The 15,061-nt window shown below is 43.7% G+C and overlaps 1 protein-coding gene across 11 annotated transcripts in view; it reads left to right on the top strand.

Moving 5' to 3' along the window:
* Positions 1-15,061, top strand: part of VPS13D (vacuolar protein sorting 13 homolog D) — a 273,475-nt gene that overhangs the window by 14,353 nt on the left and 244,061 nt on the right. For all 11 annotated transcript variants that reach the window (XM_024976417.2, XM_024976416.2, XM_024976415.2 and 8 more), the window contains 9 exon segments: positions 2,200-2,390; positions 2,484-2,564; positions 5,375-5,491; positions 8,945-9,049; positions 10,240-10,410; positions 10,801-10,901; positions 12,015-12,183; positions 14,324-14,425; positions 14,562-14,763. In XM_024976417.2, coding sequence (XP_024832185.1) covers positions 2,200-2,390; positions 2,484-2,564; positions 5,375-5,491; positions 8,945-9,049; positions 10,240-10,410; positions 10,801-10,901; positions 12,015-12,183; positions 14,324-14,425; positions 14,562-14,763 — 1,239 coding nt within the window.

Raw genomic sequence — 15,061 nt, 5'->3', positions numbered from 1 at the left:
CTCTTGGGATGGTTGTAGCCCCCAGACTTACTGAATTAGAGTCTCTGAAGAAGTGTCATTGAACCTGCATCATTTATTTATTTATTTTTTTGAACGTGCACCTTTACTAAGATCCCCAGGTGATTCTTAAAAGTCTGGGAACTTCTGTCCTAGACATGGGAGATTCTTATTTTCAGAGAATTCGTTATACGTTTTGGGCTTCCCCAGTGGCTTAATGGTAAAGAACCTGCCTGTAATAGAGGCAAAGGAGGCTCGAGTTCGATCCCTGGGTTGGGAAGATCCCTGGAGGAGGGAATGGCTACCCACTCCAGTATTTTTGCCTGGAGAATCCCATTGTCAGAGGAGCCTGGTGGGGTGCAGTCCATGGGGTCACAAAGAGTTGGACATGACTGAAGTGACTGAGCACAGCACACACATTTTACATATTACTGAGAGACAGTTGATTCTCTTGAATGAAAGGTGGGCTTGGGAACAGTATGCTTGGGTTTCTATTCTGTATCTGCCATTTTTTGGCTGTGTGACTTTGGGCCAGTTCCCTCACAACTCTGTGTGTGCTTCCTCATCTTTAAGATGGGATGATCGTAGTTACATCGTAGGGTTGTTGAGAGGAATACCTGAGTTAATGCATTAAAATTACTCAGTACAGTGCCCAGCATACTCAGTTAATGTTTGCAAGTATTACTGGAGTTTTGCAGTTACTAGATTTGGTAAAGAAACAAGAATTGTCACAGAATAAAAACATTCTGTATTAAGTGACCACGCATAAAATTAGTCCCTCTTTAGACACTGCTTGTCATTGACCAGTAGCCTGTTTGTCAGTCAGTCTTTCCCTTATTTTGAGGGTACATATATTATAATAAAGTGTACGTACAATGCAAATCAGTTGCTAGGTGAAATAAAATGGAAATTTTGCAAGAGATTTAGGCTTTCTTGAAGTCAACTCAAGTCATGGGTGAACTGCCAGTCACAAGCAAAGGCAGTGAATCTGAAAGAAACTCTCAAGAATGATGACATGGTGGATACTGCCAAAGAGTTCTTAATTGAATATCAAAGGATTAAGAGAGGCTTTTAGGGAAAATTGATGTTTTCTAATGTTTTGGCAAGAATGACCCTTGTTATGCTTGCTCTGCCAAAATGGAATGTAACAGAAGTTATATTTTGCTGTCATATAATTGTCCTCCCAATTAATTAAGATTAGAATTGCAACTGTGCACTAATTATTGTTAGAATTCTTTGTTGTGAACATCGGTGTATGGTTTCAGTTTATAATATAAATTTTATTAAATGTAAGAACTGACTTTCATTTTTCTAGATAAAGCCAAAATTATTTTTTCATTATTTGTTGTGACATATATCTTCATTTGTTACTGGATTACACAGCTGATCACTTGGTGTCAATGATACTCTGTTATCTTAAATATAACAGATTGCTCCTGCTCGAATTCTAGATCTTAGGCAGGGATGATCACAATCTGCTAACGTTCTACTTTCTGAGGTAGACTGTTAGTTGGGCTGTGTGGATCTCTGAGAAATCCTTTAGGTCAAACGGTTCACATGCTCTCATGCTTTACTCCTTGGTGGTGATTTGCCTCTTATTAATTGAAGTGAAAGAAGCCTTGTGTTCTGGGAGGCTTGGCTAGAAATGGTAGAACTCGGGAAATATGTATCATGGTTCTCCCAGGCCATTTAGCTCTCCCGTCAGTCTGAGATCTCATGAAGAGTCAGAATTCCTTCTCGATAGAATTCCACAGCAACATGACCAATGTTTCAGTCGCCGTGTTTGAAATTGGGTATATTGTAAGTCTGTTAACTCCTAGTAAGTACCTATCAGCCAACTAATTAATAATGAAGAAGAAATGAGTTGTGTGCCCACAGGCTTGTGCAAGTGCCATGGGGAGAAAGAAGCCCCAGGGAAATTTATGGGGTAGTCCCATTGGGGAAGAGGTAATTTCCAGAGCGGAGATGTTGCATTTGATATGAAAAAGTTACACTGACCTTGTTCCAGCTTCTACTTTTTATGCCTTTGTTCTTACAGCTTTCAGCCTAGTAGCGTTTGTTTCACATGTAGGAAAACTGACTGCTTGTCTTCTTAAAAAGTAAATGATAAAAACAATAATACTCCTTAAAGGACAGTAGAAGAATACAGAGAAATAGAATTATACATGTGTCAGACATTTAACAAGACTTTCCTCTTCCCAGGCTTAATTGGGAAGGTGACCCTTCAGATTCCCTTCTACCGCCCCCATGTGGACCCTTGGGTGATCTCCATCTCCAGCCTTCATTTAATTGGAGCCCCTGAAAAAATACAGGATTTCAATGATGAAAAGGAGAAGCTGTTGGAAAGGGAGCGCAAGAAAGCTCTCCTTCAGGCTCTGGAGGAAAAATGGAAGGCAAGGCAGAAATCCTCTTGGCCTGAGAGCGGTGGTGGTGAGACTCGAAATCAGCAAAGCCCTGGATTCTAACACCAGCTCTTTCCTTTGTAGAACGAACGCCAGCAGAAAGGGGAGTCTTATTGGTATTCAGTCACTGCCTCAGTAGTTACGAGGATTGTGGAGAACATTGAAGTAAGTCCTAATGGCTTTTATAAAGTATGAGCATGAAAGGGGACCGCTCAGGCTTAAATGTGTTTCATGTCATGGTTGCTGGTTTCTCGTGGGTGTAACTGATCACAGAGTGTCTGCAGAGAATGCTGACTGCTCAGGTGTTCCTTTTCCTAGGTGGTGTTGGAGGGAGAACCTGAAAAGTGAGTCCCACACAGGTTTTTCTTGCTTCAGTTAGTGTGAGTAGGTGTTTTAATATCATTGACATTTCACTTCATTTTCTTTTTAAATATGGGAACGCCACTTGCTGAAAGATATACCTCCTAAGAAGACAAATCCTATCTGGTTGCAGGGCAAATCACTTAATCTCTCTGGTCTCAGTTTCTTCCTCTGGACAAGGAGAGCTGTTGGATATGGTTTCCAGTTGATTATATAGTGTGTTGTGAACAACTCTGTCACCGCCGCGTCTGGGGCCGTGTGATGAGTTACAGTGCTTGGGCCGCTGGCCATATTTTCTGCTTTAATTATCATTTTGTTTTGTCCTTACAACTGAGAATAGGGTTCACACTAATTTTCAGGAATGTCGTAAGAATCAGCCTATACTTACCAGCTCCAGGGTTTTCATGCAGTGCCAGGTCACATTGTTTTCTAAGGTGTCCCACTCCCCCCCAGAATACAGTCTGAGGTTGCTGGAGTCATAACTTTGGTAATGTTGGTAAAAAAAGTACATTTGAGGTGACTGCTTTGAATTCTTTTTCAGGCAGTTATTTATCTCATTGATTTTTTAGATATTGTCATTATTTTAACTTTATTTTTAATAATAACTTTGAGATTTAGTTCACATACCATAAAGTTTACAATTTTAATGTGTACAAACTAGTGTTTTTTGATATATTTACAAAGTTGAACATTGATCACCACTGTCTAATTCCAGAATATTTTCATTTTCCCTCAAAGATGCTCTATACCCAACTAGCAACCACTTCAAATTCCCCTCTCCTCCAGCCCCCTGCAGCCACTAATGTACTTTATGGGTTTGTGTAGTCTGGACATTTTATATCAGTGGAGCTGTACACTACGTGGCCTTTTGCATCTGGCTTTTTAGCATAATGCTCCCAAGGTTTATCCATGTTGTGGCATGTATCAGTACTTTATTCCCTTTATGACTGAATAATACATTCCATTGTATGGATTGCCAAAGATGAACAAAGCTGGAGTGAAGTTAAAGTGGTGAAAACAGACTTTATTCAGTGACTCCTGACAGTCGGGGAAAGAGCAGAGCTCCATTCCAACTTGTACAGAGGTGACCAGGTGTTTTAAAGGGAGAATGAGTGTGTGTGTGTGTGTGTGTGTGTGTGTTGGTGAGGGTGGGGTGGGCAGGGCTCAGGAGGAAAATTACAAAGGGTTGGTCAGTGTGGATGTGATTAGGTCAGCTGTATCTGCTAGCTGGACTTCTCTTCTTCCATAGAGATGGGTGACAGGAGCCCTTTTCTTCCTGATGATTGCATTTCAGGGGAGTGGCTCGTAGGTCCTTGAGTTGTAGGAGATACATCACATAGGGACAGCGAAAGGATTCACAGCTGTAAGCCCTTTTTGAAAAATGCTCTAAGAAAAGGGAGGGGTGGGAGTGTATGCTATTGTCAGATGTTGGCTGGAGCAGACAGCCATGAACTTTTCCACATAGGAACTCAGGAAGGGGATGGAATGTCTGTCCCAGGGACACAGCCTGAGGCTGCTGGAAGCCTTCTTTAAAGTTTCAAGTCTTTTAGTGGAGGTGTTTGAATGGAACGTTCATACCTAGAGTTTTTGCAGTTCTCAGGGTGGACCACATTTTGTTTATCAGTTGATGGGCATTTGGGTTGTCTCCACTTTTTGGCTCTTAGGAATATTGCTGTTGTAAACATTCATGTATCTGGTTTTGTGTGAACATGTTTTCATTTCTCTTGAGTACATACCTAAAAGTGGAGCTGTTGAGTCCTATGGTAACTATATGTTACATTTTTTGAGGAACAGTTTTATAGTTTCATGGGTAATGGGTGAACATTTCAGGTTTTCCACATCCTGACCAGCACTTGTTATTGTTTGTTTTTTAATAATAGCCGTATTAGTGGGCACAAAGTGATACCTCAGTGTGATTTAGATTTGCATTTCCTTAATGGTTAATGTTGTTGAGTATCTTTTCAGGTGCTTATTGGCTTTTTGTTTATCTTTTGGAGAAGTGTCTATTCAAACTCCTTGTCCATTTATAAAAATGAATTCTTTACTGTTGAGTTGTAAGAGTTCTTTATATATCCCGGATTCTCGTCCCTATCAGATACACATGACTTGCAAGTGTTTTCTCCCATTCTATGAGTGGTCTTTTCACGGTCTGTTATTTTTTAATTCATTGAAGCAGAGTGCTTTTTCAGTAGCCCTACTGTAGAGGCAGGGGGAAATAAATAAGGTCAGAGTGGAAATGCCCTGCTCGTATTCCTGTGTCTAGGTTTGAGGGCACAGGGACCAGATGAAGATATCGTAAGAGAGGGACGGCCATTTGTCTAGATACAGTGGTACTACTTTCCTTCAGTGTTTAAGGTGTTTTCTGAAATGATTCCATGGAAGTACCATTAACTCTCTTCTTGAGTTGGGACTAATCAAAAGAAATGTCATTCATGTCCAGTTTGTGTTTCTGACTCTTAGGAACTTAGAGTATTGGGTGTATTTACCCAATATTGGGTTTGTTTGTGTAAAATACCTGCTGTTGGTTTACTTAAGTGGCTCAAGCACAGTTTGACCCCTGCTTATAGTACTCTACCTGCTGCAATTGTCTAAATGTGTTTTTTTCCCTCCTGCAGTTAAAAATTCAAGATGTCCATTTGCGCTTTGAAGACGGTGTTACCAACCCTTCCCATCCTTTTGCATTTGGCATCTGCATTAAGAATGTATCCATGCAAAATGCCATGAATGAGCCTGTGAGTATGAAATACACCTGCAAACCAGGAAGAAAGCACCAGGTCTGGGGCATTTGGGGCTGTGCCTTGAGTCCTTTCATGTTCTGTGAGATCACCATCTTTTTCTCCATGTTCTTTGACAGGTGTGGATGTCTTTTGTGTTAATTTCCTCTGACCTGTCATAATTTCACTCATCCATCAATGTTGGCACATTTTACATGTGAAGAAACTGAGGTGCAGAAAGGATCTCATTTTTTATTTTCTTCTGTCCTTACGTGCACTCTCGGGATACACTCACTCTGTTTCAGGGTTTTGTCAGCCACCTGGGAATATGTGCCGACGGCATCCACATCTTGAAAGCCATTCTGCACCCCTCTTCCAGTCTTCAGATTCAAGGTTTTTTCCTATGGGACGCCTTTGTGGTATTTTGTTTAGTCACTCATTTATGTGCGACTCTTGCAACCCCATGGACTGTGTAGCCCACCAGGCTCCTCTGTCCATGGGGTTCTTCAGGCAAGAATACTGGAGTGGTTTGCCATGCCCTGCTCCAGGGGATCTTCCCAACCCAGACATCGAATCTGTGTCTCCTACATTGGCAGGAGGGTTCTTTACCGCTGGTCCATCATGGAAGCCTGTGGTATTTTAGGCTTGTTATAATCAAAATGATCCCATTATATTCCAGCTGCCCATTTTGCTTCCCTGAAACCAACTTTTTTCCTTTTTTTCTCTAACATGTTACTGCATGTTAGAAACAAACACATGAAAACTGACTTTTGGGCCCTTTTTATGCCAGGCACTATTCTTAAGTGGTTTACTTGGTCTTCTGCATTGAATTCTCGTTACTCTTCACTACCACTGTTATCCTGTACTACGGCCGAGGACACTGGGGGGCCCACAAAACCTAAATATCTGCTCTCTCCGGCCCTTTACAGAACAAGTTTGCCTCCCTTGCTTCAGACCACGTGTTCTCACCCATGACACTCGTCTTTAGACGCCTGTGCTCACTTCTTCACTTCTTATTCCTCAGCTTCTGTATCCGCTGGTCACAGCGTCCTGCCAGTTTTCCCTGCAAGGTGTCTCAAACATGGCTCTTCTACTCCCCCTCACTTCGACTGTCTGACTTAGGATCCTGTCAGCTTCTGCCTGAGTCAGTAAGCTCCTGACTTCCCACCCCGCCTCACTTCTGTCCCAGGCTCTTGCTTCGCCCTGTGTCAGGGGTTCTCAGCCTTTCCCACGTCCCAGCATACAGAGGAGGGTGATGGCGTTTGTACGGGACACAGGGGCAAGTGGAGGTGGCTGCTTGGGGCTGGAGGTGCCCTGCTCAGAGCAACCAAGTGCAGTGGATCCTCCAACAAGATGGGCTTGAACACTGCAGGTCCACTTGTCCAGACTTCTTTTTAAAAACATAACCACAGTATCACATGATCCTCCAGTGCAGAACCATGAATAGGAGGGCTGAGCAGAAAGTTATATGAGGATTTTTGACTGCCAGGAGGGTTGACACCCGTAACTCCCAAGTTGTTCAAGGGTCACTGTATTCCTGAATTGTAGCTTGATTCTGCAGACTTGCTTCTTATCTTGACAAACAAGATCTTGACTCCATTTGGGGTAGAGGGGAGCTCCACCTTGCACTGTTGCCAGAATTCCCTTTCTAAAACACACAGCTGGTCCTGGCACATGCCTACAGCAAAGCCCTCAGTGGTTTCGTGTCCCTTCACGTGTGACATCCAAACTCCTTGGTGTGACAGACTTCTTACTGTATTGGTTGCCTAGAGCTAGATAACAAATTAACCAGAAACTAGATGGTTTCTTCAGTGCTGGAGACCAGAGTCCAAGGTCAAGGTGTTGGCAGAGTTGGTTCCTCCTAGAGACTCTGAGAAGGCAATGGCACCCCACTCCAGTACTCTTGCCAGGAAAATCCCATGGACGGAGGAGCCTGGTAGGCTGCAGACCATGGGGTCGCTAAGAGTCGGGCACGACTGAGTGACTTCACTTTCACTTTTCACTTTCATGCATTGGAGAAGGAAATGGCAACCCACTCCAGTATTCTTGCCTGGAGAATCCCAGGGACAGGGGAGCCTGGTGGGCTGCCGTCTATGGGGTCACACAGAGTCGGACACGATTAAAGCGACTTAGCAGCAGAGACTCTGAGGGAGAAACCGTCCCCTGTGTCTCTCCTTGCTTCCTGTGGTTGCCTTGGCTTGTGGGTACATCACTCCAGTCTCTGCCTCTGTCTTCACATGGCCTTCTCCTCGTGTGTCTGTTTCCTCTTTTAAGGACACCAGTGATTAGATTAGGGCCCACCCCAATCCCCTATGACCTTTTTTTTTTTTTTCCCACAAAGAATTCGACAGTTTTAATCATATAAAATAAAATACAATGAAAAAACATATTGCTCAGGGTCTACCCCAATCTAGATGACCTTATTTTTTTTCACAAAAAGTTCAGTTTTAATCATATAAAATACAATAAAAGCCATATTGATCTTCTTTCTCTAGTTGTTTTAGGTGTGAGGTTAGGTTGTTTATTTGAGATTTTTCTTGTTTCTTGAGGTAAGATTGTATTGCTGTAAACTTCCCTCTTAGAACTGCTTTTGCTTCATCCTGTAGGTTTTGGATTGTTGTGCTTGTATTTTCTCTGGGTATTTTTTGTTTTCCTCTCTGACTAGTGTGACCTTATTTTAATCTGATTATATCTGCAATGACCCTATTTCCGGGTAAGTTCCCCCACTCACAGGTTCTGGGACAACATGAATTTTGTGGGGTGCAGGGGGAGCTTTTCAACCTAGTACACCTAGTAACACTCCAACCTACTTTTCTCAATACTCAAGTAACTCTCCACTCCTTGTGTGTGTCGGTACACGTGTCCAGTACTGCCCCAGCCCTGAACATGGAGCTTCTGTACACGTTTCCCAGTACCAGCCCCACCCCTGAACACAGCACTGGCCCACCCCTGAACAAAGTGCTTCTGGACAACGTGTCCCAGTACCGGCCCAGTACCGGCCCCACCCCTGAACACAGCGCCTTCTACACGTGTCCCAGTACTGCCCCACCCCGAACACAGCACTTCAGTTACACAGATGTAGTCTCTGTCCTTTGAAGCAATGGGGCCTATTGTGTCATTGGCCCCATTCCTTGCAATGTGTCCCACACCTTCCCTTCTACCCTCTGTCTGAAACATATATATATATATAGCTTTTGATACTTATCTGCCCAGTGGTATTTTTTAGTTGTTTGCTTGTAGCATCTTATATATTCTTTCTCTGCTTTCCTCTGCTTAATTACATTTGTTCACATGTTTGTGTTTCCATTTAGCTAGATTCTGAACTCTGTAAGAGCAGAACCATGTTTTCATTGTTTTGTAACCTCAGCACCTTGCAAAGTGCCCTATGCGTGATTCGTCACTAATGGCCTGTTGAATGAATGAATAGATTCATGAATAAAGAATCATGCTTTCTTCCCTGTCTTCCCTCAGGTACAGAAATTAATGCGGAAAAAGCAATTAGATGTGGCAGAGTTTAGCATCTATTGGGATGTCGATTGCACTTTATTGGGGGATTTGCCTCAGGTGGAGTTACAGGTATGATTCTTGCAGGGCTGTCTTATAACAGAGCACAGCAATAAAGTGTGTAGGATCATGGCCATGTAGGGTTTTGTTCTCTGTGTCTCTTTTCCTGTTCCCACCTGCTTTCCCTCCTTGGCATCCGTTCTTCAGTATGTATGAGTACGTTTTCTTGAGGTACTTGCTATGTCTGTAACTCTAAAAAATATATAGGGATTTTTGTATGTTTTACATTTATAATGTATTATAGATTTGTTTTCTTTTTTTTCATTTAAAGCTCCGTTTTTAAGATTCATCAGTGTTGCTGCTTATACTTCTGGTTCATTGCTTCTGTTGGATGGTATTCAGCTGCATGCACTTAACGTATTATAGTTCTCTGGTCTCGTGGCCACCATTGTACACCCAGGTTTTCAATGAATGAAGCACCACATCTGACTCTTAAGAAGAGATTTCTTACTATGTTTTATGTTGAAATTTCACCTTTGATGGCATTCCTTTAAGAATACTTAGAATGTCATTGTAAATCATTGGATGTAAAATATTACCATTTGTGAAGGATATTTAGAAAAATCTCAGTTTAATCTTTTTGTAAAGAAATTGTAGGTGGTTTTAAGTGAAATGGAGAGAAAGTTCTCATATTTCCCTCAACCATGATTATCCTTACATGCTGTTGTACAGAATGGTTTTTGTTTTGCCAATTTGATTAAATAAATCCTGTGCATTCATACAGTAGAAGAGTATGCAGCTATAAAAAATAAAGGGCAGAGATCTTTGTAATGAATACATAATAGTCTCTAAGACACAGTATTAAGTTTCAAGAACTAAGGTAAAAAAGCATGTGTACCTTCTGTGTAAGACTGGTTTTAAAAACCGGAAAGTTATGCATTTGCCTGAGTCTGTACAGAATGCTTCCGGTGGAATATGTAAGAAACTGGTGTCATTGGTTGCCTCAGAATAGGGTAACTGGGTGACTGAAAGAAGGAGTAGGAGAGATTTCACTTTTTTTACCTTTAAAATTTTAAACTGTGTGAATGTATTACCTGTAAGAAATACAAATACAAATTTAAAAATGCTGGAGAGCTTTAGATTCCCAGTTTTCTCCTGCCTTTGGATTCTGATGTCATATGCTGTAGATTAGACAACATTGCACCAGGTGACTCGATCTGGGAAACATCTGCTGTAATGACAGCCATTCTTGTGACACTCAGGAGGCCATGGACAGGAGCATGGAGAGTCGTGACCATCACTACATCTTGGAGCCCGTGTGTGCATCTGCTCTTCTGAAGAGAAACTGCTCCAAAGAGCCTCTGCGCTCTCGGCACACTCCCCGAATTGAATGTGATATTCACCTGGAAACCATTCCCTTGAAACTCTCTCAGGTACCCTCCTCCTTCCTGTCACTTCTGCTGGTAACTGGGGTGTTGATGAAGGGTCCCCTCGTGGGAAAGGAAGTGCGCATGAGACCAAGCTATGGTGGATGCAGAACCCACTGTCTTTGTACACATGGGTTGGATGTGTCTCAGGTTAGTTTGATTTGATGTTTTTAAGTGCTGAACGAAGAGCATAAGAGAGACAGTGAATCTGTGTACTTAGCTGATAGTGTTCAGAGAGACATTCTGGATAGTGTTGGAGTTTGGTCTTGCAGTTGGCACTGGATTTCAACTCACTGGGTTGACTAGTATGACTTGTCCCTGTGATGTGTAATGTCTTTACTGAGCAAAAGAAATTAACCGGTTCTAACCTTGTACTGCTTAACTTCTAATAAAAAGCTGCAGTACCGGCAAATCATGGAATTCCTCAAGGAGCTGGAGCGAAAGGAGAGGCAGGTGAAGTTCCGAAAATGGAAACCCAAAGTGGCCGTGTCTGAGAAGTAAGGCTTGTCAATTAAGTGTTGTGTGTGGAATGCATTTTCTAGAATGTTCTTTTTTGTATATAGATCAGAAATGTGCCTCACTGTCTTTTTCACATGGTTGAAGATAAAAGTATAGTCGATTTCTCTGGTTTTTAAAATGCCATTTCTGTTATCATTGTTATCACGCTATCGTGTATCTCTGGCATCACGGGTTTACTCTTCGGTCAAGCATAAGGGAATTTAGAAGGTCCTTTCAGTCTCAGGTATGTTTCCTTGGTGATTCAGTGGTAAAGAATCTGCCAGCCAGTGCAGGAGACACAGGAGACTTGGGTTCGATCCCTGGTCCAGGAGAAGGAAATGGCAACCCTGTCTAGTATTTTTGCATGGAGAACTTGATGGACAGAGGAGCCTGGTGGGTTACAGTCCATGGGGTCGCAAAGAGTGAGATACAACTTAGCAACTGAACAACAGCAACAACAACTCAGTCTCATGTATCAAGGAGACTAGCCTTGCTCTGGTGGGATCTGACTGTCTGGTAAATATTTTGTAGCACTCTTGAACCAACTCCCTTGTATCTTTTCTCCTAACCAGTTTGGTCAGCATTTATGTGATACACTTGATGACATGTATAACGTAAATGTCCAAAGCATCACAGAGTCAGACATGACGGAAGTGACTTACCAAGCACATAGGATGAATAAATGTTTTCATGTAGATGTGCTCAACTTGACCAGTCAATATAGTAAACCTTTTTTAAAGACCTATGTATTTCCAGTCTTTCCTGAAGTCTTCCATTTAAAATCTTTAACAGTCAAATCCTTGCTGATTATCTTACAGTGGTGTTTACTGTAAAGCCATCACTTGATTATCTGTCAGTGGGAGAGGCTGATGTCATGGGTCATTCAGACCAATTGAGTAATGTACTATTATCAGTGTATCTATCGAGGATGCAGTGGATTAGCTTTTCCCACAGGTTGAAGTTAGTCTAATATTATTTGAATTTGAGGCATAAAGTGATGGCCGACAAGAGAAGAGATGTCCAGAATAGGAGTAGTGTGCTGTGGATCGCCCTGGGTCGATAGCATTTTCATCTTTTGCTGTAAGTAACTAGATGGCTATGAAATGTTTCAGCTGCCGAGAGTGGTGGTATTTCGCTTTGAATGCCAACTTGCACGAGATCCGGGAGCAGAGAAAGCGCTGCACATGGGGCTTCCTGTTGGGCCGGGCCCGTGATGCCGTGTCTTATACTGACAAGTACTTCACCACGTTGAGAGGAGGCTTGCTATCTGCAGACGACAAGGTAAGGGGCGTTGTCTCGTGTTTCTCGTCTCCACTCAGAGGTTAAGAATGTCTCTTCAAGACTGAAAAAAATGGAATCTGTGAAGAAATAAAAGTCTTTGTTCGGGATCATAGTTTTTTAGGATAAAGTTGGCCTTACTAGGGTGAGAGCTTCTTGGAAGGCCAGGTTTTGCCTCTCTGCAGGAAGCTTTCTCCACCTTCTGTTGCTAGAGGGGAGCTGGCCCATGGGCTGGGAGGAAGGAAAAGGGGCCGTGGTCCCACCAGGTCCCCTGGCTCTCTGTGCAGGGCCCAGAGAGACTTTGCATCTAGTCACTTGTGTCGAACACCTGATCCTAACTCTTTTCCTCACATTTTCCCTAATCCCGACTGACTTGATGGACCCTGGAGTTTTGGGGGTAGAGCCTAGGCCGAGGGTGTGCAGTGAGGGGAAGGCCAGCTCCAGTTTCAGTTACCTGCAGGACCAGAGACCCTTGGAGCTGGCAGTCCTAGGGTCCTGGCCTGGAGCTTCCTCTAGTTCCAGTCTGTCTCCTCGGGGAGGGCAGTGGGGAGTGTTTTCCTCCTTGATTCGTTTCGGTTTTGTGAGCGTCAGTTTTTGTAATAGCAATTTAGACTAATTTCGGCCTGGGGCTTGTCTCATTTTACTCTCTCTAGTAAACACTTCTAAGCGTCCCTTTAGCACCTGTCTTAGCTTGGGCTGCTATAACAACATTCCACAGGCTGGGGCGCTTTACACGGTGGATGTTTACTTCTCACAGTTCTGGAGGCTGAAATTCCATGATCCAGGTGCCGGCAGATTCGGTTCTTGGGGAAGACCATCTTCCTGGTTTATGGGCAGCCGCCTTCTCCCTGTCTGCTCACGTGGCCTTTCCTGGGCAGAGAGAAAGCTGTTTGTCTTCCACTTCCTACAGGGGAACTAGTCCCATAATGATGGTCCTGTCCTCATCACCTCATCTAAACCTGTTCACCTCCCATGGGCTCCACCTTCAGATCCTGTCACATTGAGGGTCAAGGTCTCAGCATGCACATATCGGGGGGACACATCGTGAGAGCACCCCATTGTGAACCAGTGGCAGTGCTGCATCCTTGGGTGTTCTCACCTGTCTTGCTGGCACCCTGAGGTATGACCACTCTGCTAGTGCTTCTTTCATGAGTGTAGGCATGGTTACTGACATAGAAGCCTTAATAAAAGGATGGAATAAACCAGACCTTTTGTTTTGGATAGTTTTCTTAAAGGCATAGGGAAAGATACGGAACAAGGGAAAAATCTAAATTACAGCTGAGGTGAGCAAGTAAACATGTATAATCTCCTTTTCCTTAATGGCAGAGTGTAAGGCTTCCCTGGTGGCTCAGATGGTAAAGAATCCACGTGCAGTACAGAAGACCCAGGTTCCATCCCTAGGTCGGGACGATCCCCTGGAGAAGGGAATGACAACCCTCTCCAGTCAGTATTCTTGCCAGGAGAATCCCATATACAGAGGGGCCTGGTGGGGCTATAGTCCATAGGGACGCAGAGTCCGACACCACTGAGCGACTAACAACTTTCAAGAAGCAGCTTAAGAGCTGACTCTGCTTTCTTCCACATCTTTGTATGTCGCTGGCCACTGTTGTTCTTTCCTAACTAGCATGAAACGAATGAAAATGACCACTTCCTTGCTAATGTCCCACATGAAACATAAAGAAGCTGGAGGCCTGCACACTTACTCTGTAAACTAGGTCCTCAGTTTCCTCCTCTGACTCGGGAAGATTAACAACCAGCCACCGACTTGAATCAGTTGAGGTAATGCATGTGAAAGCATTTTGTAAACTGCCTTTGCTGAGCAAAGATGGGCTAGTCCAGCAACACTTGTCCTGCAACACTTGTCCTTCATGTACCTGTTAACAACTCAATACCACTCTGCTCTCTCTGCACTTCCTGTTAGTCTCAGGGTACAGGTAGGATCTACCGGGGTTATACGGAAAAGCTGTTTGAACCAGAAGCTTAGCAGTTATGGAACTCACTGTTTATCTTCATGGTTTCTGGGTCTTGGAAACATTGGAAACATTGGGGGCCAGGTGGGTTCCTTTAGTACTGGACAGGTTCGTGATGATGTCCACTTTCTCTACAGCCCTGACACCTGTTTTGTCTGTTTTCACCCAAACAGGAGGAAATGTATCGGATTGAAGAGGAGCAGAGCTTTGAGGAACTGAAGATTTTGCGTGAACTGGTGCATGAACGGTTTCACAAGCAGGAAGAACTGGCAGAGGTAGGAGATCCTCCGAGAGAACCTGTGTTCACACCCAGCATGCTGAGTGCTTCTGGGGGCACAAAGAATGAGGAGTGGCACCTCATGCCCTGTCTCTGTCTTTGGTCCTCACGTGTGCTCATTTTGATTGACACAGAGCCTACGGGAGCCTCAGCTGGATCCTCTGGGAGACTCTCCTGGAGACCCAGGCCCCGGGGGAGGCAGCGGGATGCTGCAGTACCTTCAGTCCTGGTTTCCTGGCTGGGGTGGCTGGTACGGGCAGCAGAGCCCTGAAGGGAAGCCAGTGGAGGGCCTGATGGCAGAGCCGCAGGAGCAGTGGACTCCCGAGGAGATCCTGGGTAAGGCGGCAGCTGGCTTTCATGTGCCCTTCTTGATTACAGTGAAGGGAGACACTTGGTTCACGGTTCACCTATTATTTATGAAACTGGCCCATGGTATATTTCAAATTAAAAAAAAAAAAAAGACATTTGTAACAGTTTGTCTCATGTTTATAGAGGCAGAGAGAGGTTTTTAAAAAAAATAATTTTCTTTATTTATATTTGGCTGTGCTGAACCTTTGTTGCTGTGTGGGCTGTTCTCTAGTTTCAGCTCGTGGGCTTCAGTAGTTGTGGCACATGGGCTCGGTAGTTCCGGTTC

Source organism: Bos taurus, chromosome 16 (genome assembly GCF_002263795.3).
Source record: "Bos taurus isolate L1 Dominette 01449 registration number 42190680 breed Hereford chromosome 16, ARS-UCD2.0, whole genome shotgun sequence".
NCBI lineage: Eukaryota > Metazoa > Chordata > Mammalia > Artiodactyla > Bovidae > Bos > Bos taurus.
The sequence above is the reverse complement of the archived record's forward strand: the minus strand, read 5'-3'. Positions and strand labels throughout refer to the sequence as shown.